The 27,129-nt window shown below is 37.8% G+C and overlaps 1 protein-coding gene across 1 annotated transcript in view; it reads right to left on the bottom strand.

Annotated features, from left to right (window-relative positions):
* The window catches only part of SMC4 (structural maintenance of chromosomes 4), a 40,590-nt gene that overhangs the window by 1,559 nt on the left and 11,902 nt on the right, over window positions 1-27,129 (bottom strand). The window contains exons 5-22 of the mRNA XM_075716284.1: window positions 21,205-21,369; window positions 20,092-20,219; window positions 19,418-19,558; window positions 18,364-18,514; window positions 17,344-17,508; window positions 15,986-16,219; window positions 15,195-15,380; window positions 13,436-13,597; window positions 12,653-12,878; window positions 12,476-12,555; window positions 10,401-10,553; window positions 10,126-10,252; window positions 8,475-8,664; window positions 7,386-7,530; window positions 5,526-5,699; window positions 3,417-3,599; window positions 2,368-2,600; window positions 1,472-1,655 (exon numbers count right to left, since the gene is read on the bottom strand). Coding sequence (XP_075572399.1) covers window positions 1,472-1,655; window positions 2,368-2,600; window positions 3,417-3,599; window positions 5,526-5,699; window positions 7,386-7,530; window positions 8,475-8,664; window positions 10,126-10,252; window positions 10,401-10,553; window positions 12,476-12,555; window positions 12,653-12,878; window positions 13,436-13,597; window positions 15,195-15,380; window positions 15,986-16,219; window positions 17,344-17,508; window positions 18,364-18,514; window positions 19,418-19,558; window positions 20,092-20,219; window positions 21,205-21,369 — 3,027 coding nt within the window. The remainder of the gene's footprint in view (window positions 1-1,471; window positions 1,656-2,367; window positions 2,601-3,416; window positions 3,600-5,525; window positions 5,700-7,385; window positions 7,531-8,474; window positions 8,665-10,125; window positions 10,253-10,400; window positions 10,554-12,475; window positions 12,556-12,652; window positions 12,879-13,435; window positions 13,598-15,194; window positions 15,381-15,985; window positions 16,220-17,343; window positions 17,509-18,363; window positions 18,515-19,417; window positions 19,559-20,091; window positions 20,220-21,204; window positions 21,370-27,129) is intronic.

Here is a 27,129-nt window from a genome sequence, read left to right as displayed (position 1 = left end):
ACCATTAACCCAACACTGCCAAGTCCACCACTAAACCAGTTAAGGGGAGAGCAGCAATTTCATGTTTCCTGCCTTGGTAGCTGGATTTTTTTTTAATGAAAGTAAAAACTGGGAATCACTAAGGCTGGAAAGGCCCTCTAAGATCATCAGTCCAACCAGCACCCCAACACGCCCATGCCCACTAAACCATGTCCCCAAGTGCCACCTCTGCCCATTTTTTGAACCCCTCCAGGGATGGGGACTCCCCCACCTCTCTGGGCAGCCTGTTCCAATGCTTGGCCACTCTTTCCGTGAAGGAATTTTTCCTAATTTCCAACCTAAACCTCCCCTGGTGCAGCTTGAGCCCATTTCCTCTCATCCTATCACTAACTACGTTTTAGCTTTATATATAGTTTTACAAGGTTCAAAGGCTTCAGGCTAGATGTAATAAAAATGGCTCGAGTATCAACGACAATCTTTTCTCCTAGGATAGTACTAATTCAGAAGCTGTATTCACAATACAAGCCACAGCTATGTACTAAGCTATAATTTAAGAGCTAAACTACTCTAAGTTTCACATGTAAGTGTTAAGTCTACACCGCAGTTGAAATTAAACTCTTCGCTCTACCGAATCACATCCGGGTGATGGACCCTCCTTTGTGCACATACAGGCATTGTGGAAGCAAAGTTCAAAGCTACAGTTGCAGACAGGTATCTTCAACGCGGTTCCTTAAAATTAAGTAGCTAATCATAATCTTTGGTGCTTCTAGGGTGTTCCCAAAACTGGTGGTTATACTTTGGATAATTCTGAAAATTCTAAGTGTAAACCAACAACTGTAGCAATGTGAACATTTGCTTGACTTAAATATGGTGATGAGAGAATTTTTAAAGGCATGAAAGAAAAAAAACCTGCTCATAAAGCCACATATCAAAGAAGCCTACGGGAAACGGCCCGTGTTAGTGAAATGGAAGTATAAAACCAAGGAACCTTGGCTGCACCCGAGAATGAAATCATGCGCCTGGATATCCAAACACATTACTGAGAGCTAAGTTACTGCACTTCAGCTGGCTATAGCTGATTATTTTGGGGAAAGAAAGTGTACTTTAAAGAGAAAGCAGTAGCAGCAAGGATACGCGGCAATGTGGCACCTTTGGCAAACTCTAGCACTCTATAGACAGCCTTTGAAACTACACAATCAGGATTTGGAGAGAAAAAACTTGTAAGTCGTCTATTAGCTGCCTCATTTCAGGAAAGCATCAAACTTAGCAGCTTAGAAAAAATATGCAGAAAGCAATATTCTAAGCACATTTCTGGAAATCTGCTAAGCACATAGTTTCCACTTACTTATTTGAAAATACTCTGTCATTCCAGATTTTTGAATCCAGTCATAATTGTGTTACCTCTTTGCCTTTTCTGGCAGAGGAGAAAATATCTTAGAAAAATTACACTATTAGAAAAATGATACTATAGTAGTGACCATTAAATACTTACATATATGTAAAACGCTACAATAGACACATTTTTGAAGTCAAGCGCTGCATCAATCTCATCCATAAAATAAAGTGGCGTTGGCTTGTAATGATGAAGAGCAAAAACGAGAGCCAGCGAGCTAAGAGTCTTCTCTCCTCCCGATAAGTTAAATATCTTCTTCCAACTTTTCTTCGGAGGCCGAACACTGAAAAAAAATTAAGAGTCCATAACTTCCTTCTGTTCATGATGAAAATAAACGTGGCATGGTGGAAAGCAAGTCACAAGGCAGGAGGGAATTCTTGGAAGACACAGACTCAGAGAAGCTTGACTAAAACCATGGATGAGCTGCTCGATACGCTTAGTCCTCCGGAGCTGAGAGGTCGAGAACTGGATTATTCCTGCTCACCGAGGAGCAATCCCCTGGGTGCACGCGCAGCTACACGGTCAGCAATGTTTGCCTGAACTCAAACTACTGCACCACCCAGCTGTTCTCGGTAGGAACCATAACACTGAAGAACTGCTATTTAATTATCTTTCAAAAGTGCTATTCTACTCTTAAGTAATGAACGTACCCTTAGACCATTTATGACAGAACAATCGCCAGTTACCAGTGTCACCGACATGATTCCCTAGGCAGAATGAAACTATTTGGGAATGAAGAAACCCTGAGAAGTTACTGGAGCAAACTCAGAGCTTTCTAAAGGCTGTCAGGTACTTTTTTTCTGCAGGAGAAATGAATCTCTCTGCTACCCAATGCTAGAAAGTTGTGGGTTCTGTCGGTATCTTGCCAGTACTTGCTGAGAGGGAGGACTGTCTTGGTTAGCTGATGATCAATCACAATTAACTTAAAAAGCAGGTTGAAAAAAGGAATACAACAATTAAGAATTAGAGCAGTAAACCAAAGTATTTTGACAAACCTAAATGTGATTCCCTCAGAGAAGGGATCCAGACTGTCCACCAGTTCTAATTCAGCATCCCCTCCCAAAGTAAGCATCTGGTAGTTTTCCTTCAGTTTGCTTGTTATTACGTTAAATCCTGCCATAAATTCATTTAGCCTTTGTTTTCTAAGATCTTCAAAAGCTTGTCTGAAGTTGTCTCTCTCATTGGTAATGTCATCCAATTCAGCCACACGTTTCAAGTATAGCTCTTCCTGTAGAAAAAACCCAAAAGTACAGTTAAAAAAGCTGTCTCCTTAATTTAGATTTTAAACCATTTTTCCTACCATTGGAAAAATCATTTTTCTCAGAACAGCTAACAGCCTTGAAACAAAAGAACAAACCCAAACAATTTCTTTCTTCTCATCTCTATACTCTATGCTGCTGATCTCTCTCTACTGGAAAACCCATGTTAAAATAAAAAAAAAAAAATTAATCTGTTGAATAGTCCAATCATAGAATCGTTTAGGTTGGAAAAGACCTTTAAGATCATCCAGTCCAACCATTAACCTACACTACCAAGTCCACCACTAAACCAATTAAGGGGAGAGGAATAATTCATTTCATGTTTCCTGCCTTGGTGGCTGGATTATTTTTAATGAAATTAAAAACTAGGAATCATATTACTGAAGTGAGTATTGTGAGGAGAAAAAAAATCCTAGAGGTGCTGTGTATCTGTCTAGAACGTCAAGACCAGTTGACTGTAAGTAAACTTTCAGAGGAGAAAGTTGTCTTCACCTGCCGCCTATGGTATCAAACCCAAAAGGCGCACGTAAGCTCCTAGATACAACTTTCACACTGGGCTAAATACAAGCTAACAAATATTCAGGCTGCTAGCAACAGCACAGCCTGCGGAGGAGAAAGGGAAAATTCAAGGGCTCCATTTCAATTTCCACCAGAAGGCAACTGAAGAGGAACAGGACCACCTTTCCTGGTATGCCTATAGAGGAGATTTCCTTTCGGTGCCTAGCTAAAGAGTGCATTTAGATGAAAGATGAATCCTGCTACTCCAGGATAGTAATTAAGCTTACCTTCTTCCTATACTCTGCAATAGCACCGAGGTTGGGTTTCATTTCGTGACACTGGGCTTCCAGGAGAGCGATCTGATTCGTGATAACATCTGGATCCTTGATAGCCTCAAGCTCTTCTTGACTTAGTACTGGAAGTTCTTCAGGTGGCTTATCTTCTATGGGGTGCAGTGCTAATTTTGATATCTAAAATTCAAACCCAGTTACTAGCAATCTTTAAAGATCACATTAGTTATCACACAAGCATGCTTCTCAAATCACCATTTGCTGTATTAGTACATACTGAAGCTTCCAATCTCAACACGTTCAAAGATTCTTCACGTAACTCCCTTTAAAAATAAGATGTGAAAAAGACAACAAATATCCTTTTATCCTATTGTTCTGTTCCTGAAAATTATATACGTCATTCTTACAAAGGAGGTTTCTCTGTAACAGGAGCAGTAGCAGATAACGAGAAAATCGCCTCTACTGATACCACAGAACTGTAATAACTATATACTTAATACTTTGCGTGTTCAAGATTGAAGAGTTCCTGACAGCAGCCTTGCTTGCTGGGCAGCTTCCCCCATTATCCTCAAATTAACGAGGGTATAAAGGGCACCCTGCATGCAAGATCACCTGCTGGTCTAGATCCCTACCTCTATTATCAAAGACTTAAATATGAAGTAGAAAGGACGTGTCATAAAAGATAATGTAACTTTTCGAGCTCCAGGCACCTAACTGGCCTCTTTTCTGAACATGCCTCCCTGGGCACACACCTGATTTTTGCTATTTCCATAAACCAGGAAAAGCAAAGCAAGCCCAAGCCCCAGGACTGCCTCTTGTTGACACTGCACTCAACTAACCTATGGGCCAGAAAAAGGCAGGATTCTGTGCAGAATTGGTTCCAAAAAGAACTAAAAGCCCTTCCCAGAAGCTGATCAGAGACACTTTTGAAATTAACACTCCAAATGTCAGACAACGCTTAGAACCAGCTCGTTCAACAGAACTAGAGCAGTTCTGTTAGCAGAACTAGTGGCACTTGGAGACATGGTTTAGTGGGCATGGGGGTGTTGGGCTGACGGTTGGACTGATGATCTTAGAGGGCCTTTCCAACCTTAGTGATTCCTAGTTTTACTTTCATTAAAAAATAATCCAGCCACCAAGCCAGGAACCATGAAATTATTCCTCTCCCCTTAATTGGTTTAGTGGTGGACTTGGCAGTGTTAGGTTAATGGTTGGACTGGATGATCTTAAAGGTCTTTTCCAACCTGAACGATTCGATGATTCTATGAAAATGGACATGACAGCAAGAGATAAAATAAGGTCTGGGTAAAGCTATTGTGTGCTCGCCCACCTGAGGGCTGCCAGCAGTCCTGCTCAGATACAACTCCCGCTCTGAGAAGCTAGGCATTGCAGCACCTAGTCAGCAATTCCTTGTTCCCACTGGCTCTAATTTATCTGATGAGCAGGTTCAAGCAGCAATCTCTGAGGAGCAGAGTTTCTTCCTGGCCCCACGGAGTTCCTGTTGGCCCCATTTTCTATAGCTAGGGAAAGGCAATTTGATGTACCAAACAGACTACAAGTTTTAGGGGAAATACTTTCGAGGAAAGGTCTTGCCATCTTATGAACAGCTTGGCAGATACAGCACTGAATACAGTTGCACGTAACTTGTGTTTTAGTTATCAGCATCTTACTTTTCTTTGCTTGTCTCAACTATGAGGGTGCCTACCCTTTTAAAATATTTTTTAGTATGTACAGGAAGGATACTCGGGCACAAAAAGTCTCTTGCTTGCCATTTATGGCACGTATTTTTCCCCTCGTTGCTCTTAATTATTCATGGATAGCATTGTGTCAGTTATAGTTATCCTACCATTCTTCCATAAATAAAAGAAAAAACCTTAAAAAGCTAGAAGTTAAACCATGTAATACATAACTCATCTATAACCCTGTATGTAAGCCAGAAAGTGAAAGACTGAAAGGTCGTATTTTTTAGAGGTGTTTTTTACAGCATAAACACCGATAAACCGTGAGCTGAATACAAATTTTCTCCCAAATTATCTGCTTTCTAGCTACATGTTAATCTTCTGAGATCCTACAGTTCAAGTTTTAGGAACTAAACAATTTCCCTACCTCTTTTTGCCAGTATTTAATCTTTGACTGATGTGCAGAAATATGACTGTCAATTTGTTCAATTTTCAGCTTAATATTAAGAGCTTCCTTTTGAAGTGCATGTTCATCATCTTGAATAGTTTTAATCTCCTGGAGTAAACCGCGATGCTCCTCCTGAACTGCTGGCAACGCTTCCTAAACAGAAATGACCAAAAAAGTGCATTAATCAGTTGCATACAAAAATGTTACCGCTTTCTCGGGTTAGAGATTTGTTTTCACTATATTATTCACAGACCTTACTCTCCACAGTCCTAACTACTGATGTAAACAAATACGTATTCTTGTAGTTAGATCAACCAGGTCCCTGAATTCTGGAATGACTGAAAATATGCTTGTCGTGGTTTAACCCCAGCTGGTGACTGAGCACCACACAGCCGCTTGCTCATTCCCCCCCGGTGTGGTGGGGGAGAGAATCGGAAAGGTAAAAGTGAGAAAACTCGTGGGTTGAAAAGACGACAGTTTAATAATCGAAATAAAGTAAAACAGTAGTAGTAGTAATAATAATAGAATATACAAAGCAAGTGATGCATGATGCAATTGCTCACCAGCCACCGACCGATGCCCAGCCAGTCCCCAAGCAGCGATCGCTGCCCCAGCCAGCTTCCCCCAGTTTCTATACTGGGCATGACACCATATGGTATGGAATAGCCCTTGGGCCAGTTTGGGTCAGCTGTCCCAGCTGTGTCCCCTCCCAACATCTCCAGCCTGCTCAGTTGGTACAGCGTGAGAAGCTGAAAAGCCCTTGATTTAGTGTAAGCACTGCTTAGCAACAACTAAAACATCCCCGTGTTATCAGCATTCTTCTCATCCTAAATCCAAAACACAGCACTGTGCCAGCTACTAGGGAGAAAATTAACTCTATCCCAGCTGAAACCAGGACAATGCTGCAGTTTATATTTTCATTCCAGATCTGGATCAAACAAGTCCTACACTAGGACGTTTTTAGCTAAAAGGCAGTTTTAGAGAAAGACAGTGTCAAAGAAACAGCTTTATTTGGGAGAATTCCAGGCATCCTGGTTGTTTTCACTCTCTCGTACATAAATCTAGATGGGAAACTGAAGTCCCACATAATGGGGCAGGGGAGGAATTTTTAAGCAAGTTTTAAAGCCAATGATTCTTTGAGGAAACTTGGTTCAAGTGTTTTCTTAGCTTCAGAAAATTGGGTCAAGATATATTTCTGGGTAAGTATTAAAAAAAAAATTTACACAATTCCCATACTCTGACCATCGTGGAATGCCACTCTGCAGCTGTACAAAATTTGTGTAAGAACAGAATAGAAGGCTATAACTAGGATATAATAAGGATATATCTCATCATCCTGATTTTACCTGAAGACCAGACGGCTTACTAGGACTGGTTTAGCCTAATTTTTTTCCCCCAGCATCTGTATATAAAGGTCAACTTTGATTAACAATTAAACAAAATGATTAATTTTGTATGAATGCACACCATATATTGTGGGATACAGAAAAGATCATTCTTTGCTGGTTTATCCCCATGTAAGTTTTTGGAGGATGAGTAGTAAAGCAAGTTAGAAAAAAAAGATACTTTAGACCAGCATTGTCAAGTCTGAGGCTTAAATGACGAGGTCAGGGGGGGAGGGTTTTGGTTGGCTTTTTTTATTTTAAAAAAAAAAAAAAAAATAAGTGAAGGCACTATCAGCTAATTGCAACCCCTTGCTAGGCCCGCCTGGAATGTCAAAGGATGAAGGCTAACAGACATCAGCCATTAGGACAACTCTGGCATGACAACTATTACCTACATTTATTTCACAGACTGGATCCTCTGTGAAGAAACACACTAAATTAACATGACACTTACTTCAGCTTGCCTGCAGTCGTTTATAACCTCAGCAGCTTTGTCTTCTAGCGTAGTCATCTGTTCTGTCAAGTTTTTAATTTCTTTCTCATTATCTTTAATTTCCTTCTCTGTGCGAAGAATAGACTCTTCAGATTTTTTCAGGTTTCTGCATGGGTACAGGGATGTTTGTGTACCTCACATGAGTGCAAATATGACGTAAGATAATCTAAAACGCACTTTTATTTATAAAGGTTGTTCAATAGCTATGGACAACCAAATAGGAAGTGCTTTTTAAGTGTGAACTCTCACACTCCTGAGATATCCAAGTACAACAAAGTTGTCTTCCTTAAACATAGAGCAGACAGGCCTCATTAAGTGACTTAATTTGTTCTTTCAGAGACAGTCTCTACATTTGTTCGGAGTCTTCGTTATGTATTGTTAAGCTAACATAAAGAATACATCACATTTTATGTCCTGATATGCCTCATAGTCAAATTAGACCCTTCAGATTTGAACGGCTCCACTGCATGGCAACTAAGTGTTATTTTGAATCTTTATCCTGAAATACTGCATTTTAGTCATAGGCAAATATGAGCAGAAAAATTAAACGTGACTTTTAAACTGCCTATTAGCAACCAAAAATTTTTATTTCCCTTTACCTCCTCGACACAAGCAACATTTAGTATTAGACATACAGCTGAAAATTAAGATTTGAAGATGAAGGGATTTTTGGCTATGGAGACTACTTAAAACAAGCAAACATCCTGCAGGCACTGATGCCACCAGATACAGCTCTTGGAAGGCTGACGTGACTCTCCTCGGTCAGGTTTCACTAAGCTTTCCAGGTCCCTGATCCTTTGCCTGTAAAGCACGCTAACAAAGATTATGGTTCTTAATTAAGAACCAGGCTCAGTTTGAGGTAAATCAGTGTAGAGAAAAAGGTTATGGCCTTCTCCCTCCAGTTTTCCTCTAACCATAAAGAGGTGAAAACCATTTCCTCTAGCCTGACAAATCCCCATGGAAAGGTCCAAGTGTCATCAAACACGAACCGCAGCAATATACGATTACAGCCTAAAGCTTCACGATTGAGCATATTGATGTCTACTATACCTGTCCGCAGTCTTGATTGCCACTTGGGCTTTAGTAATAGTAGAAGTACATTCATCTATTTCTTTGTTGATCTTATCAAGTTTGTCTTGCTGTGCTTTAAGTTTATGATTATTGATCTCAATTATGAGGTTATGTAATCGTTTAACTTCATTCTCTATTTTAGCAGCTTTCTCAGCAACGCAATCATAATCTGTCAATAAACAAAACCGAGTTAAGGTCATTACGCTGTCCCTAGGAACACTGACTGCTGCGATGCATCAAGATTTAAGTGATAAAAAGCTCCGCTGTATTACTAGATTGAGAAGTGCTCTTTACACCGTGAAAAATGTTGTTTGAATTTTTTACTGTGGCAAAAAGAAAAACACCACCCACATCTTTCTGACACTATTATACTACCAAAGCTTTTTTGGTGTAAAGCACCATAAATTTTAATTAGATTACTTACTGTATATAGAGTACTTAAATACATGAGATAGTACATAAGAAGCTATTCCAAGCTCATTCTTTGCATTTGTTTCATGGGAAGAGGCTCGAAGGCGTTAAATTGTAAGAACCGACCACTCACTGTTGCTCAGTAGCTGGTATTTCTGTGTAGTTACTGCACACGTTGGATAATAAGATAGCCTAGTCTACCTTCAAGGTAGATAAGTTTCCTTATTTAGCTTATACTTAAAACTCAACAAAACCATCTTAAGTTGAACAGCTTTCAAAAATTAAACAATGTAGCACCTTAGTATTCTAAGGGCGAACCAAACAAAATCCCACACTAAGTTTGCTACAGATTTATAATTTCCTTTTGGGGACAGAAGGGGTAACACAGAGACTTGAAAGGTGGAAGGCAGTCACCTCTCCAGAGGAGAGGACAGGTTTGTGTCTCTCCATTATTTGGTAGAAATGTTAGAAAAGAGATTTATAACATCAAACCTTATTGTGATTGAGGAAGTAAAGCATTCATACTCGGTTAATGCTCTGCTGTTCAAAAGAGGCATAGAGGGAATCCATAGTAGCACGTATTCTCTTTTCTAAAATGCTACGAAAGCAGAATTGAGGGGGAAGGGAATTATGTTTTACCGTGCTCCTGTTATTCCCTGAGCAAGAAATACAAAGAAGCAGTCAAGGTTTACTTTACTAAGCTACCAATTACTTCAGAGAAACTGTTATTCAAGTTCTCAGAGTAAACATCTTTCACAAAAAGAACGAGGTCACAGCGTGCCCACATCAGAATACAGGGTATTGGTTTTAGAGAGTCATGTAATAGTTCACTTAGAGCATGGCAAAAGCCTTTACTTGACTTTAATATCATTACCCTCCACATTAACACTTCTTACCCCTAAAACTAAGTTTCCCTATGAATCTGTATGTAATACAGCCATAAAAATCTAACCAAATAAACAAAAAAAAACCACTAAAATTACTGTTTACTTTTGCTTGGCTGAAACATGACCTTCAGCAATTGAAAAAAAAAAAAAGTTTTCACTCTCTAATCTCTGAAAGCACCTTTTATCCCTGCCTTAGAAGAAAAGAGGTTCCAAACCAAGATAGGGTACCGCACTGGTAATCTGAAAGAACAAAGTCATAACCATTCATTCCTGTATTAGTAAAAGAACATGACTACAATTTTTATGTATAATCCCCTCTCCACAAAATGTACCTTTTTTATAGCTATTAAGGATTTTTTCCAATTCCTTCTGTTTGTTTTTGTCCGGAGCAGCAGCAATTACATTTGCTTCAAGTTCCTTAACTTGGCTTTTTAGATGAATTTCTTGTTCAGATAAACTCTACAGAAAACACAACTGTGTTAGAGTTCTGTACTTTAAAAAAAGATCCTTGATACTAGCAAGGACTATGTTAAGCTGAGGCTGAGAAGTTATCCCCCTGCACATTCATGGAGAAGCCAGACATTGCCTCAATAATAAATTTGTTCACCTGGATACTTGCTGTATACTTTTCTAAAGTATTTCTCATTTCCTGAATGCCTTGGCGCAGTTTTCTTATGGCTTCTTCAAGTTGTAATTTCTCTTCTTCATATTGTACTGCTCTTTTAGAATCCTTCTGCAGTTGAGATTCCATTTTACTGACCTACACAAAACCAAGATACGATTGTTTGCCTGGTGTCACCACTACAAAACAAAGATCTCATTCATGTGCTCGACAGTCTATGATCTCTTTAAAACACAAGTAGTAAGTGGACTAAAAACTTGAAAATTTGCTGTAGCAGGAGAGAACATGGGAGAAGATCAATTATAGTAGTGAAAAACAAGAGGAGAAAGCTTAAGAAAAAGTGAGCTGAAGAATCCCTGTGAAAATAGCTCATAATGGAGAATTGTTTTAAGGAAATAAAACTAGATTAAGCTTGAAAGGCTTAAGTCAGAGTAGTGAAGGCAGAAACCAGAAAACACACAGCAGAAGCCAGAAGCAATTTTTACTACAGTTAAGATTTGACGCTCGTTGGTTTCTGTGGTAATCTGGTGTTGGGAAGACAAGCTTTTGCGTGTAGTAACTGGCCAAGTGACCAAGTCTTGCAATTCACCTTCAAGAGCTGAAGAAATAAGGACAAATTTCAGATCCCAGCCCATTTTCTGTTTTTGCGCATAGAGAACTGTCTAACAGGCGTGGATATGAATATACTTGTTCTACCTGCAGCTGTCCACTATGCTAGACAGGTACAGAGCCAAAACTCTTGGAAACAGAAATTAAGCTATAGCTACTGATCTTTATCAAGTGCCAGAGTATCTCTCATGGGCCAAAGAGAAAACAGTACATAAGCCTGTCTCTTGGAGAGAACAATGATTAAATCTAAAGTGTGAAGACAAGAAACAGCAAAGTCCCTTACTAGTAAGATCTCAATATGAGCTGCCTTATATATTTATCGGCCCTCTACAAGGTTAGGGCAATAACACTTTGTCCACAAGGTCAGTTCCTTAGTTCTCTGCAAGTACAGCATTATCTGAATAGGCTTGACCAAAGAGTTGTATGTCTCACTCTCCAGGGTTTGCAGAATCTTATCTTTTCTTGGCCAATGCAATCCTATTTTCCAAGGCGAGTGAAGGTGAAAATACAGAAGATAGATGACAGAAGAATAGATATATATTTTAACCTCTCAGTGATAAAGCCAAAAAGTGCAGAAACATCAGCAGCTACAGTAAAGGTGGTGACATGGTCATCTCCTCCCCCAGAGAAACCAGATAGAGAGAACCTGAAAGTTGAGTTTGATTCTCCAATTTGAAAGTATTTTCACCTAAAAAATACTAACTACTGTTTCTGTGTCCTTAGTGGTAAGCAAATATTCAACCCTTCTGTTGGCTTATAGCTCTCATTCCTAAAGAGCCAAAGTTCATTCTGTGGGGAGAGGACTGGTGTCAGGAGCCACGGCTTACTCGACAGTTACACAGGGGAGCTTGTCTTCTTGAAGAGGTATTAACACTTTGGTGTTTGATCTCAGTTAAGTTGATCAGCAGATACTAGGCAAAAAGGACACGGGCTACAGTTTCAGACACGCTAAATAAAAGTACGAACTAAAACCTAAAAGAATTCAGAAGAAAAACCAAGCTGTGTCTTGATATTCCAAAACACTCCTGAAATACAAATTTGAAGGAAAGTTCTGCCACTCCCTGACAAATCTTACAAGGACATAAAATGAAGGCCCAAACCTGTCTTTTTGTGCTGCTGAGAGGTTTGTGTACTGCTCTGCAGCTCCTCATGATCAGTATCTTCCATGTTCTCATCCCTACCTTCAAGCAGTTTCCAAGCTACCAAAGGCAGCACTATGAGACTAAAAATTAAATAATAGGCATATGATAGCTGGGCTGTGAACAAATGCACTTCAGAGTGATATAACCTATGCTAACCTTGTGAACTTTAAATAATTGTTAATGTACCTTGCATCACAGACTGTCAACTACTCATGCTGATTTAAAAGGACACAGCACATGTGTGTATGAACTACCAAAACAGAAGGAACTTTGACAAAAGTCCACTTTTAATTAAGATTTTGTACTAACCTCCTCTTCTGAAACACCCGTTACGACTGAGGAACCCATTCTGCCCTTCATTATTTTACCACCACCACCAGTCATTGTTCCTAAGTAGAAGAGACAAAAAGAAGTTAGCGAGCTAATTGTGCTTAGATGTCATCTATAAAGTGCTTAAAACATCATTGTAAGTTTGCACTTAAATACCTGACTGTTCAATGATTTGTCCTTGCAGCGTTACCACCCTCCATCTTTTATCTTTTTGGAACGCTACTCTGGTAGCTGCTTCCAAGTTATTAGCCACTAGGGTATCACGTAACGCGAAGTAAAAAGCCAGGCGAACCTTCTCGTCTTCTACTTTCACCAGATCAAACAACCGAGGAGTATTTTCAGGAGTTGGGATTTTTTGAATTTTTTTTTCCCATACAGCCATCTACATCAAAAAAGTAAATAAATAAATGAGAGATTCCTTAGGATAAATTATGAGGCCATTTCATTATTCTAAGGTATGTTAAGGCTTTAAAGCAAATGCAATTGTACTCCAATTAACAGTAAAGCTTCCTTCCTTGGGGATCTCTACTTACTTCCAGTATAATTAAGAACAATGAGTTATCACTGAGTTTTCTTTCATAGTTTACAGTTAGTAGATTACTTGGATTATTAAGTTAGATTTTTTTTTAACAAATTAGCAAAAAATATAAAAGACACACCAAACATTTGTTGCAGACGTACAGGTATCTAAAAAGCCTTGTAATTCTCTGTAAGTAAACATTATCGTTTGCTAGTAGAATATTCTAAGGTACCAACAGCCTGTTACAATGTCTTATATTTTAGCTTTACCTGTATTAATACATATACAGCATAATATATTAATATATAATACCTATTGGTATTTATACACGTGCATAGTAGTACATCATACATATACAGTACCAATACTGTGCACATTAGCGTAAATCAACAATTTGTTTTGTAAGCGCTAGTACTTACTTTGTCCAGGGCTATAAATGTGGCAACTCCAATTCCTTTTGCCTTTAAGAAATTCACACATGCCTGTGCAGTATCAATTGTATCAACAACAATGTTGTCTAAGGCACCGCAAGACGATGAAATAGCAACATCATACTTTTCATCGATGGCTCCCAAGTCTCCCTAATAATTGAGGGGGGGAAGCAGAAGCACAGCGATTAGCTTGGCATCAACGTTTTGTCTCGGTATTAAGAAATAAATGGCAAAACTTTGCGTGAAGTGAAATGAGATTAAAACAATTTCCTGCGAAAGAACTAAAACCTTAATTATTTTACAAATTCTAATACCACGCCTGTCTTCTCCTGCACGCTGCTATTTATGTATGTCTAATGTACTTGTTTCCAAGGTAGAAATTCATATACTTAGAGCTTCACAAGTGGTGCTTCTGGCAGAGCAATGTGGTAGCGATGATTTATTTTCTGTAGACAAATGTCAAATTTTCCATGCCAGCATTTTAGCAAGACAGTCTGGCCTAACAAAGTAATTTAATGTGTTCTGTGTATGGTTCTGCCATTGGTCAGCTGGGTAGGACCTAGCAAGTCATATACTTCTGTGTGCTGTCCTGTATTGATCTGAAAAATGGGTACAGGGACATTCATCATCATTGAAAAATTCTTGTGTATCTGCAGATAAAACCAGCATGCACAGCCAACTGTGAGTTATCCAAGACCAGATTAACCTCACACTCCTCTCTGTGGCAAGTGATAACAGAGCATGAGCCAAAATACGTGCCAGCTGTCCTAGACAGTGGTCTGCTGCTGTTTGAACAAATCTATACACGTGCTTTTTTAACTGTATATATGCTAAATAAACTGAGTTTTCTGAAGCAGATAATTCTCCTTGGATGTGCAGGTGGGGAAAAAAGATAAAACTGCAGAATACAAAAATAGCACTTTTACATTTACACTGATATGCATGTATTGTTCGGTGCTAGTTAGAAAAAAAGGAATGAAGAACTCTACCTCAGCTGCAAATTTTCAGAACCTTAAATCAACACTGCTTGGAAAGAACTGATAACACTCAACATTTTGCTACAACAGCTTTCCTTGGCCTTCTGAAACAATGATATCGCTCTTTTTGACTTGACATGTACACAAGTAAAAAGAGGAAACAAACAGCAAAGAGATCACCAAATTCTATAAATTTTGAAAGAGGGGGGGAGGGTGGAAATGTGTACAGTTCCACATTAAGTTACATACAAGTTGTAAGATGTTTTTTTAAGTTTCATGGCATTTCTACCAAGTGTGAGGTTACCAATTGATTCTACCTTCCACGGCACCAGAAGGTAAAAAACACTACTCTGCTACACTTCTCCAGCATATATGTTCCTAATGTTCAAAGGAATCAGAATCACTGCAGCTGTCGGTCGCAGCCCAACACAGAAGCACAGGCAGGACCGGAGCATGGACAGGTTACGAGCCATTTTTAGCATCCTTGGTTTGAGCATATTCCCACAGAGACTGCAGCTAACTGATTTAGCTCACAGATCAGCCTACCAAAAATATAAAGCTTTCTCATAGACATCGCCTTTCCTTAGTGCTGAGCAGAGGAACCTCAACAATCTTTTTTTAATTTATAGCAAGTCCACAGGATTTGCAACTCTGCTGTCCGAATTAATAGCACCAGGAGTGAGGAATTCTACCTTCCACTCAATTACGGAAACACCACTCGGTTCCTATAAAGTTTAAGACTAAAAGTATAATAGCCTTTTAAAGTTTACCAGTCTTCCATATAGTCCACGAATATTTCCAGATTTCTTCTGCTGAAGCAGAGCCTCAAGCACTTTTCCCCGACTGCGACTTAGCGCTAAAGAACTTTTGGCTTCTTCTACTTTTTGACGCAGATTTCGAACAAGATTCTTCGCATCCAATTCTTCTCTTCCCAGCTTCTCAAGCTCGTTCTCTTTCTAACAGTTAAAAGACAGACATTATCTTAGCCACATGAAAATGACTGTATTCAGGGAGTCTTAGATTCATGAGTGTGTAGGCAATGAAACCAGCCACTGAAAAGCAGAATAGCAAACGTTTACCAGAAGAAAGGCTGGTATTTGGATACACTTTGGCTAGTATTGAATACATGCTTTGATACAGACACAACAGCTTATGAATTCATGAATCAGGCTTAGGACAACGTAGCGGGATTTTTTTTCTTTGGGGAATGAGAGAGGAGCAAGAAGTGAAATTCAGAGAAGGCTCAGAAACATAGCCATTTATTTATTTTAACATGTCTCATTACAATATTTAAACCGATTCCCTTGCAGGGATATATAGGATTTAATTTTCAGTGCTCAATGTTAACATTTGCTTAACACAAAGTAAGTCTGAAATCAAATACTTACTTTACCAGTTAACTGAGTATTACAATATAGTTTTTAAATATTATTTTATTGGAGGCAGTTTTTCCATTTATTTTCACCGCGATTACTGCTAAAACAAAGAGTGGAACTTTGGTTTGTGTGTTGCAACATTGTGTTGTAACTCAAAGAAATTACATATGAAAGTTAAGTCTCACCTTCTTTAATTCTTGTTCAGCCTGGGGTAATTTTATATCTATATCTTTGATAGCAGCTTTCCTTTCCTTAAGGGTTTCTGAAGTAGTCACCAGAGCCTCCTTTGCCTGATTTAACTGCGACACAGCAGTATTATGACGGCTGAGATAGATATCAAGCTCTGACTGGGCTACATCCATCTTTGACCGTGCTTCATTCACTGCTTTACTAAACTCCATAAGCTCTTTCTCTTTGCTCTGCAAAAATGGACAATGTTACAAGTAAACACTGACAACTGTGGGATTTATCACATCAGTCGCACCATATGAAAGAAAAAGAGGAAATGGGCATGTTCTTTTACTAGCTCTCTTGTCAGCAGAAAACAGTTATGCTATCTAGAATCATAGAATCATTTAGGTTGGAAAAGACCTTTAAGATCATCCAGTCCAACCATTAACCTACACTACCAAATCCACACTAAACCAATCAAGGGTAGACTAGACTAAACCATGTCCCCAAGTGCCACCTCTGCCCGTTTTTTGAACACCTCCAGGGATGGGGACTCCCCCACCTCTCTGGGCAGCCTGTTCCAATGCTTGACCACCCTTTCCGTAAAGAAATTTTTCCTCCTTTCCAACCTAAACCTCCCCTGGCGCAGCTTGAGCCCATTTCCTCTCGTCCTAGAAGAACAAGTATATCTTAATTTATTAACATATTCTGTATGGAAATGAAATAAGGTGTTTTTCATAATTATAAAGAACATCAGGGAATTATCTTAGGACATTTCTATACAAGCTTTGTATAATTTTCTCAATTTAAAGTTGGGAGGAGCCCTACACATTGTGCTAAATTACAGATCAAATGGAGAAACCATATTTTCAAGTACAGAAAATAATCCCCCAAATTTACAGGACAAATTTCCAGCTGCCAGGTGTTTAGCGACTGGACAGCTAATATCAACAACAATAACCAAGTGTTATCATAGTTGTCTATTAATTTAAAGACAGATTACAGCTGTGTGAAAGACCTGGAACATACCATTTCAAAATCTGTTTATTTAAGCAACATGCTGGCTTAAACATTTTGATAGGAGAAAATTAAAGCGTGCTCAAATAATGCAAGTGTAGAATTATTTAATATACACATATGAATGATATACTTGATGACACATGATCGCTATAAAAAGCAAACAAGGAACGATTTAGCTTCTTTATAAATTCAAAATTAATTTCCCAGTTAGGCTCCATTGAACTAACAAGATGAAACAGTGTATTTGTCATAAACCAGCATTTTACAACTATTTTGTGATCGTTTCATTCATAAGTGTAAAAGCTATACATCAGTTAATACAGCAAGTATAACAAGTCAAAACAGGTCAAACCTCTTTTTCTTCTTGAAGTCCCCGTGTTTCTTCCTTAAGGCTACGCATAACCTGCTTGAATTTTTCTTCTTCTTTCTCTTTTGTCTTTTCAAGAAGCTCTTTCTTAGATGTTGCTTCACCAATAGTTTTTTCACTACTGGAAGATACATTTTTCAATTCTTCTACCTATGCAAGGAAAAGACTTTTAGCTTCCTCTCCCACTGAAACAGAACAGTTTTGCCTTATCTCTAAAACCCTGCCTTTCAAGTGCTATGTGGAAGTCAAAGGAAGCGTAAGCCCTAATGAAGCTCACGCGTTTTTGTAGAAGATACACTGTGGCTCTAGCAGGAGGCCTGGATTTTATTTGCAAGGCTTGTTCAGTTCCAGACGACCCAGAGAGAAGCCATAGCAGTAAAAGAACATAGATTTATGTGTAAGAATGCAAGTCTTTGAATCACAGTAAGGCTTAATTCTTAAATGCCTACTTTCAGAAGGCCACTCTTGATCCAAAGAGTGATTTAAAATCTGTAACAGCCGGCAACAATAAACGTGGTAAAATATATCCATTAAATTAACTAAATTAACTAGGGAAAGTGAAAAAAAAAAAGTTTTGAAAAGGTAGTAACTGCAAGAACACGCAACATTCCTGTAATCTCAACAAACATGATAAAAAGATGCTTTGCAAGCCACAAGACCTCCCTACAGAGCTGAGGAGCAGCAGCAAAGTTTTTGACTTTGCCTTTAGACAGAAAACAGTCTGGTACTGCTGGCCACGGTCTCCCATAGTAAAATGTGCAATGAGCAACAGCTTAAAGGAAAATAATGCATTACTTCAGTAAGTTATTTGTAAACAAAATCCCTCGCTATTTAACTGACATAAAATAGCTGATGAAAAAAAGTTTAGAACATATTTTTCTATCTTCTTCATTGCATTAAGTACAACTGGTGTCCTTTGCTATTTTATCCCAGCTTCACAAAGACGTTCTCATCTAGAGCAACCAATCACATTTCTTTAAGAAATCAACTTGCAGTTCACACTACCTTTTCTTTGTCCTTCTGAAGTTGCTTCTCCAGTTTTTTAGCCTTGCTTTTGGCATGTTTTAGATTTTCCCTTACTTTAACATCCTGCAAATCCAACTGAGTAAATTTTTCTTTATTTTCCTCTACGAACTTTGTAATTTTACTGAGTTTCCTAAAGGGGGAAAAAAAAAAAAAAAGAAAGAATAATCTATTCCATACCCTATGAAAATAATGTCAGTAGAGCTTAGCCTAATAAGTAAGCATATAGAATTTAAACCAGTACTACTCAGTTTTTGTGAAAAACAACATCCAATACTTACTATATTCACAGTATTTTCCTTAGGGAAGTGATGTTTCATCATAAAAGGATCAACTAACAAAGCAATATTAAATGCATTTTCAGAAATGTTTTTTTCTTTGATAGAATTTATAATTCACATCTCTCACAAATAACTTGCTGCTATCTCAGGGGATGAGAAGGTTACTATTGCAGTTGGACTGAAGACTAGCACCCAGACAAATCAATTTTAGGAAAACACGATTTATGCATCAGAGATACATAAGGAAACCAGAGAAAAAAAACCAACATCCGTGTACCTAAGCATTATGGTTGTATACCTAAAAACCTGAAACAATCTCCCAATTATTTTTTGTAGTCAATAAAGTATGTACTTTAAAATCCATCAAAAAAATCAAACCTTTTCTTATTGTAATTGTGAATATTACCCAGATTTCTCCAAGAGAAGCAAATCAAACCGACGAGAATTTTTTTTAAATTTATTTTTTGTGCAAAAGATCACTTAATCCATGCCAGGGAATGTTTAGATATACTGTAAGTGACTCTGCTCATCAGATAATTTAAGTTTTTGGTGGAAGAACTACTGAAAAACCCCAGCTGTGCTCCCGGTGTTTGATCATCTTCCCATGCAACTATCATATACTCTCTCAGGTGCTTCCCCCCTCCGCACAACTACCACAGCTTTTTCTGAAAATCCTGCTAACTCTTAACACCACACATGCAGAACACGTAACACATAGTACCCTTATCTTATGAGTCTATACCTAAAGTACTTACTTTTCAAGTTCTTTTAAAGCTGTATTCTTGGCTTTCATTTCATCTGCAAGTTTACTACTCTTCTCATTAACATCTTTTGTTTCTTCGTTAATTTTTTCTTTCTGCATTTCCATATCACTTACTCGTTTCTTTAGGTCATAGCTAGGGGGAAAAGAAAAAAAAAACCAAAAACAAAACCACAAACCAAAACCTCCACTTTTTTCCATAAAGCTAACATTCATAATGAATATATATTTTCAATCTTAAGTGTAACAAAGTGATTATATGTAAAGTATTAAATCCTAATATCCATTATTGAGTAACTTTGCCAATTTAATACAAAACAGCAAGGAAATCTGACAACTTGAATACTTCAGATGAAAAACAGTCTTTAAGTGATCTATTTTGTCCATTTAAGTATAAAGCCGTAAGAGATTAATTTGCCAGACTACTCTACTTTGTAAAAAGCTGACAAGCAGATTTTTGGTTTCGTTTTTTTGTTCATGGTGTTTGGGTGGGTGTTTGTTGTTGGTTTGGAGGGTTTTTTAAAGGTTTTTATGAAAATGGTCTCTAATTTTGAAGGACTGATATGGCTGTAAGACGTGCAAAATATTTCTAATTAGAGATATGGAAGGAGAGCTTAACTCCACCACTAACACATTAAAGACAAATCAAAACTTTAGAGAAGTACTTACATATAGTATTGACAGATACGATTCTTTTCTTTAAACATTTTGTTTTCCAAACAAAGAAATTCAATGGCTTTATTCTTGTCCGCTTCCAAGGCATCCTTTTCTTTTTCCACCATTTTAACTCTATTTAACTAGACAAGACAGAGTCAGAGCTGACTTTACTACTACTACTACAGAAGAACAAACCCTGAGAAAAACCCCAGACCCCCTGTAGCACACATGTCCTCTGGAGAGATGATCTTCAACAATTAACACTGCAAGGCCATTTAGCACTACAAGTTTTCTGAAATAACAGATCACCATTTCTGCAGCAAAGACTGTACTTTTAGGGCAATTCAAACAGTAATTTAAAACTAAAAAGGGGTCCTACAGATGCTATTAACAGCTCAGGCAAATCAAGGAAAATGCAGGTGAGAAATAAAGAGGAGTTACATATAGACAGTCCATGTATGTCATTTTCTATATTTCCACCTTTAGACGAGCCCCTTTGAAGTTAATTTCTGCAACTGCATGTCTTTTGTTTTCCTTCCCAGCCTTTAAGAAGAGTCTGCAACATATTAGGATTTACCAAGGACACATCAAGTAAAAAGAACTTTGGTATTATTTAGTACTTTTAGCACCAATGCTCTGCCTCCCTCTTCCTCTCTTCCTTTTCTTAGCAGATGAAAAGTTTCCCTGCTACTTCTCCTTATTTGCTAGTTAGCAGTAAGAGTAAGGCAGATAAAAAGCCCTATCTGGATGTATTCAGATAATAATAATCTGTTTTTCTATTCAGACTGCAAAGCATTTAACACATACAGATATGAGCAAAGAGTGTTCAGCAGGTAAAATCCTGTGTTCCAACTCAAGCATTCAAACATTTGGGAATCAAAAGCCAACAGCATTATAAGTGTTTAAAGAAGGGCAACTGATGGTGACTGCCATTTCTTTCATAACTGAGGGAAACAGCAGATGCAATAAAGATAACTCAAAATTTCTCTGTACTTCTACTCCTCTAGAGGAGTGCCAAATTTTAACTAAGTCTTTATGTTAAATGTTTTTCTAAAAAAATCCAAGAATGGAACATTGCAAGTTTATATTTTTTATTTCTAATTCACACAAAAGTTTGAGACTCACCTTTTCTCCTCTCTGTTCATTTAAAATCTCGACTCTGCGACACAGAGTTTGGATAGGATCTTTTAGTCGTGCAGATCCTATTAAGTCTTCCAAGTATTCAAGCATGCCTTCATCATGCTCAGTCTGGCCTTTCGGTTTCATCATTGCGATTTGCTCAACTTCCCCCTTGGAAAAGAAAAGTTTGATGTTTTCTTTTCTTAATGTTTTGGTTTGGTTTTTTTTTCCTGGGGGAAAGAGTTAGTATTCTGAAAAAATACAAACATCTTTGGAATGTAGGTATGTGACCATATTCTAGCATTATAAAAAAAAGAATAAAATAATGCAGTGATCAAAGTTGACTATTCAGAATAGCAATATATGTGGGAAAACAAAGATCAAAATGAACAGAAATTTCCTCCAAGAAGCGCATGGTGGTGATGTGCATGAAAAACAGTGTCTCTTCTGAAGCCAACATTCACATCTAAACATTTATTCATTTCTCTAAAGATTCAAAATGTATTTCCCCAACCTAAAAAACGAAGAGAATAAAGCATGCCCTCTAGGTCATGTAGCACTCAATAGTCTCAAGGTAGCTTAATCACGATAGAAGTCTCTGAAGGGTTCTCTTTAGAAAACAGAAGGTCCATAAAATCATGTCTGATGGACGAACTGGACTTGTAATTCATACAACTGAGACCTCCTTGTTGGAAAAAGAAAAACATTCTTTAAGTATCAGGCTTCCTTCATTTAATTTCCCTTTATGTACAGCATTAATTTTAAATTAAGCTGAATAGTAACAATAATTTTATTTTTTAAAAAATAAGAATTAGGAAAGATTAAACTGAGACAATGACAAGGACTGTTTATTTTACTGATGCTATCATTAGCCAACAAAAAAAAAAATCTACTATCAACGTTTTATGCTTAGGAGAGAGTAGCACAAAATCTTTCAAAACATAATCTATGTTTTCTAAATTCAACAGTCATATATCAGAAGGTGAAGACATGAAATTGAATATACACATATTGAAATGGTATCTGGAGCAAGAATAGATGTGATAGATGCTGCAAAAATTAAAGACAACACTGAGCAAAAACTACTCATCCTTCGAAAACCCAGAGAGTTAAGCATATGACAAGAGACAACTTACTTGTAAAACAGATAACCAATACTGCAGAGTACCAGTATCAGCCTTTGTGACCAATTTTTAAACACATGAAATAACAAGCTGGATTAAAGTTTTTAATTTTGTTTTCAAACTGACAAGATTTAAAACCAAAACAAAATTTACATGCCAGTATCCAAGGTAGGTACATAAAAAAAAAGCCTACATCTATGCCCAGAGTGAAAATATATTGAAGAATTTAGTTGTCATTGTTGGCTGCTTGTTGAGCTTGAGCCGACAGCTAAGTCTCTACAAAAGTATGGATGAAGAGCTTCTCAAGAACATCGATTAATGCAACTGCAGCAGAACCAGAAAGGACCGTCACAGAAGTCAACAAAGGGCAGGATTTCTAGGCAAGCATTGTAAATCGGACCTGTAAGCAGCTAGGAAAGCTGAGGATAAGGTACTCGTGAACATTAGCTAAGGAAGTTATTAGAAGTTTTTGCCAAAGTGATTTCATTCCATGTACTCAGTATACAATGACACCTAGTGGCTCTATGCTTTTCTTCCAATTAGTAAATACTATTTGGCTGAGCAGAAGGGAAAGAGCAAAACTTTGTAAATTTTGCAAAATAAGAACTAGTATTTATTAAGGTAAGTCTTTCTTGCACATAATTACTTTGTTAGAGTAAAACACAGAGGCATAGAGGGTTTGGTGGTTTTTTTTTTTTAAATTTAAAATTCTAGAAGTTAAATTCATCTAAGCTTTTATTTTCTGGTAATTACCGTTGCTAAAAAGTGTCAGCAGGTTTGATGAGACGAAAAAATCCCCAACTCTTATTTTTATTTCTTATGCATATCAAAAAGCCAAACAGTTTCCTAATAACTGCAGTTGGATTATATACAATTCCAATGACACATTTACTCTCTTGCCACGAAAGTCTGATTTCTCTACCAAAACACACCTGTCAGCAAGACACTGCTCATGGGCAGAAAACTGTGTAACCTGAATTTCTGTAGAATTGTCATAAGTCTCTACTTTGTTTCTTCACAGAAAAGATACTTAATTCAGGTGCTGAGCATCAAATCTAAGAATTTTATCCACTGCATGTATATCCCTCAAGTTAGGCGCTGCTGTAAACCACAAAACTACCCTGGATTTAACACGAGCACAGGAACTATGGACAAGCAAGGAATGTAAGTAAGCTTTCTTTATGATCTGGCTAAGTAAAATTAACCACCTCTAAGTCACAACCATCTAGGAAAGATGATAATGTTGTGACAGTTCTCCACAGCTCACTAATGTAATGGAATATAACTACAATATATTTAATGATATAGTGAGTAACTAATGAAATTTAATCCAATTATATCTAATTCTATAGCCTCATAAATTAAGAAATCAGGGGTTTGTTTGTCTATGTGGTAAACACGCACATCACCATACAACCAGGAACTGGTGGTGACTTCAGTTTAGGCCATACATACAACAACATTTTGAAAAGTTGACGTAAATTGAGTACTCGAGAAGATTAACGCCCATGAATTGAACTTGTCAGGCTGGCTATCGACAATTTTATATGCAATTCCTCTATTTCATCATAGGCAAGCAATTTTAGAATTACATATTCTCTGTCTTATGTGAAGAGATGTAGATGGACTACCTACTTAAATTCTTGGGTTCTTTTCTTATCAAGGGTAAAAATGAAAATATTCAGAAACTATAAATAACTGAATAATTAGAGTATTAAGTATTATTTAGTAGTTTTTACCAAGTTAATATATTGAGAAATCTGCTTCACCCACCCCTACAGTTAAGGTATTAAGAAACAAAAAGATTTCCAGCTATTTTAATTGATAAAGGAGACTGAAAAAGTTGTACCTGCTCTTCTTGCAAGTAGTCATGACAATGATTAACAGGGGAAAACACATTTTACAACTCTGCATTCTGTTAACACTTGATAGTCAATTTAACTGTTTACTAACTTTTTAGCACTGTGCTTATTACTTGACACATCATTTGAATTATGTAAAAAAAAAAAAATACAACCTTGCTCATTTACCTAGTAAAAGCTCTTTTGAAATACGAACAGCATTTTTGAAAGTGAAACTAAGGCGGCAGCAGGCAGACATTTGTTGAAAAGAAAACATGCTCGGGCACGCCTAGCATAGCTGTCACACCTAAATTTAAGGAGTCTCACGGACCATCAGGAAATCTCTTCAATTCTTTGCCTTAGTTATCTTCCTCCAGTTCACAGGCAGGAATTCATGAGAAGAGAGGGAGCAGTGTGCCAAAAAAAGTAAATCCTCTATTTAATTGAGAAGACAATCAAAATGGATGTCAACACTAAGACCTTGGTGACACTGGCAGATGGCTAGCAAAGGACAAAACATCCACAAAGTTAAGTAACCCACTGTATGAAAAAGCATCAAATATCCATTGAGTATTTTGGGAAGGCTCTACATTCAGTGCAAGAACTCTAAATGGAATTACGAACCCAATTTCAGTTTCTGCATTGTGCATGCAGTCTTCTACGTCAGACTGAAGTTATCATTGGGATGCTGGCACATCACCGCTAACAGAAGCAGTCAACCCAAACACTGCACAATGAACATACATCTAAGTAAGTTTCTACAAAAAGCCTCAGCTTAGTTACCAGAAAACAATTACTGGTACATTCTAACAGAGAACACAAGTTTATCTGTGGAGAAATTTCTGAGCAATAAAGTTAACTGACCGCTGTGGCAAGTAATGAGAAATCTTGCTTGACAGCAGGCTACAAAGTTATAAAAAAAGAGCAAGAGCCATTCTCCTTTGAAAGCATTTCCTCTAGTGAAAAGTAGAGGAATAACTTCAAGGAACTTGGAAGCTGGCAATTCCACCTTCCTTTGCATAGCCAAACTCTTGAGGAGGTGAATTCTTTCAGTGCCTTGATGTTTAAGATACTTTCTAAATTTAAATTTCTGTTGTGCTTAAGAGCAAAAACTTTAAAGCAAGGAAATTGTGAAAGCCTTCAAAAACCAGTGTAAGAATTGCTTATAATAAAATTAACCATTTGAAATCAACGACTCAGTTGAGGAGACTACAAGAGGGTCAGCGTGAGCACAGGGTGAAGCAACAGCGCAAAATACGCTAGCCAGGAGTGCCTGGACTTCTTGTGCCTGCTGTGTGCAAGCCCACGAGGATGCCATGGATGGGCATTTTTTTGGATGCCCATAAAGATGTCACCGCTTCTGTCAGTTCATCAGACATCATCAGCACACGCTATCACTATTTTAATGTTAGGAGGCTGCCAGGTCAAGGGTCTATTTTGAGTTCTATGCGTTTCAGTAGAAGTTACACTTGCATCCTAGGAGTATTTTAAGAATGCTGTACACTTAGTTTCATATAGACAGAATTAATCAAATTTCAGTCTCTATGTTGCACGCACACTCTTCTGTATTCGTGCTATGCTAAAACTCTCATTAGGACTAGCACATCTTTAGCAATGCAGGCAGCTTACTTAAACAGCCACACTCCACTGCTGTCTATAACTTCCCAAAGCAAATTTGCGAAGGGCAAGAATTTCACCTCCCAGGTAGCCCTCAAAAGGTGGGACAATAAAATGCCTAAGCTCTCTATTATTACCTCATTTCTTAGAACTATTTTCTCCAAAATTACACATTCATTTCTAAAACCAGCCCATCTTCTCAGAACAGAAAGCTTTTAATCTGCATTTTTCCAATGTTTTCTGGCATATAAAGACTTGAATTTTTAACAAGGTTATCAAACTGCTTGATAAAGGCAAGTTTTGACCTACTCATTAAGCTGCCTTTCTGCAACTCTTACCACTAGTCTTGAAACACGATACTGCTTTTCACTTCTGCAGATAACTCCTGTTTGTTGCTCTTGGCAGACAGTAGCATTACATTCCGGCAGCCTTCCTTTACATTGAGAGTAGGGTCTGTGCACTGAAGCACTATTTCCAAAGCTAAGAAGTCTGAATGGCATAATGCACGAATCCCAACACTGACATTACCCAGCCTCAAACGGTGATAAACTCTAGTCGGTGGCAATTTGGCTATGCTGTGATAGTGCTGGAACTGGAAGTACGGAGTTTCAGAAGACAGCCATCAGATTCCATTTTAAAATTCTGGTATGAAACGAGACAGGGCTAGCAAAAAGCCTGTGACATTGAAAGATTACCGACAGCAATCTTAAAACTCATCACGAAGAAAGAAACAATACTTTTTTTCTTCGGTTGCAAAAACTTGCCTGCATTATGACTAGTTGTTTCTGGAGAGCCTATAGAGAAAGGGTTTTTTTTAGCAATTACTGCCTCCTCTTCTCATCCCTGAAAATTTGGGAAAAAATAACTTTTGAAGACAGTGTCTTGCAACACAACAAGTTTTGGCAACTAAACTGTTAATACAACATTTGCAGATCTACTTCGTTAGCATTCCACAGAATAATTACTGCAGCAAGTAGGTAAAAACAATTTTCCAGGATTTTGGGTTGCCACTTAATTTCTGGCGTCTTAATCTGAAGCTTTAAAATAAAGTGCTGAAAACCTTGGGATAGATTAGCATGATCCTATACAACCTAACAGATTGGACTAACTTTTGAGTGTTAAAACCCACACGTCAAGAACACTTGAAGCACAGTAAAGCATGGGCACATTAAAACATATATTGTAACAAGGGAATTTTGTGGCTTGGAATTCAGTAGATGGAAGTGTACTGCGCTGGGGGGCTGGGGGGAGTACTGGGTAGTTTGGGTGGTTTTTGAGGGGAATTTTCTCTTGCAGTTGTGTTTCAGTTTTTGGAGGGGTTTTTGGTAGTGGAGCTCTTCAGCACTAGT

This window comes from Pelecanus crispus, chromosome 9, assembly GCF_030463565.1.
Source record: "Pelecanus crispus isolate bPelCri1 chromosome 9, bPelCri1.pri, whole genome shotgun sequence".
In the NCBI taxonomy this organism is placed as follows: domain Eukaryota; kingdom Metazoa; phylum Chordata; class Aves; order Pelecaniformes; family Pelecanidae; genus Pelecanus; species Pelecanus crispus.
The sequence above is the reverse complement of the archived record's forward strand: the minus strand, read 5'-3'. Positions and strand labels throughout refer to the sequence as shown.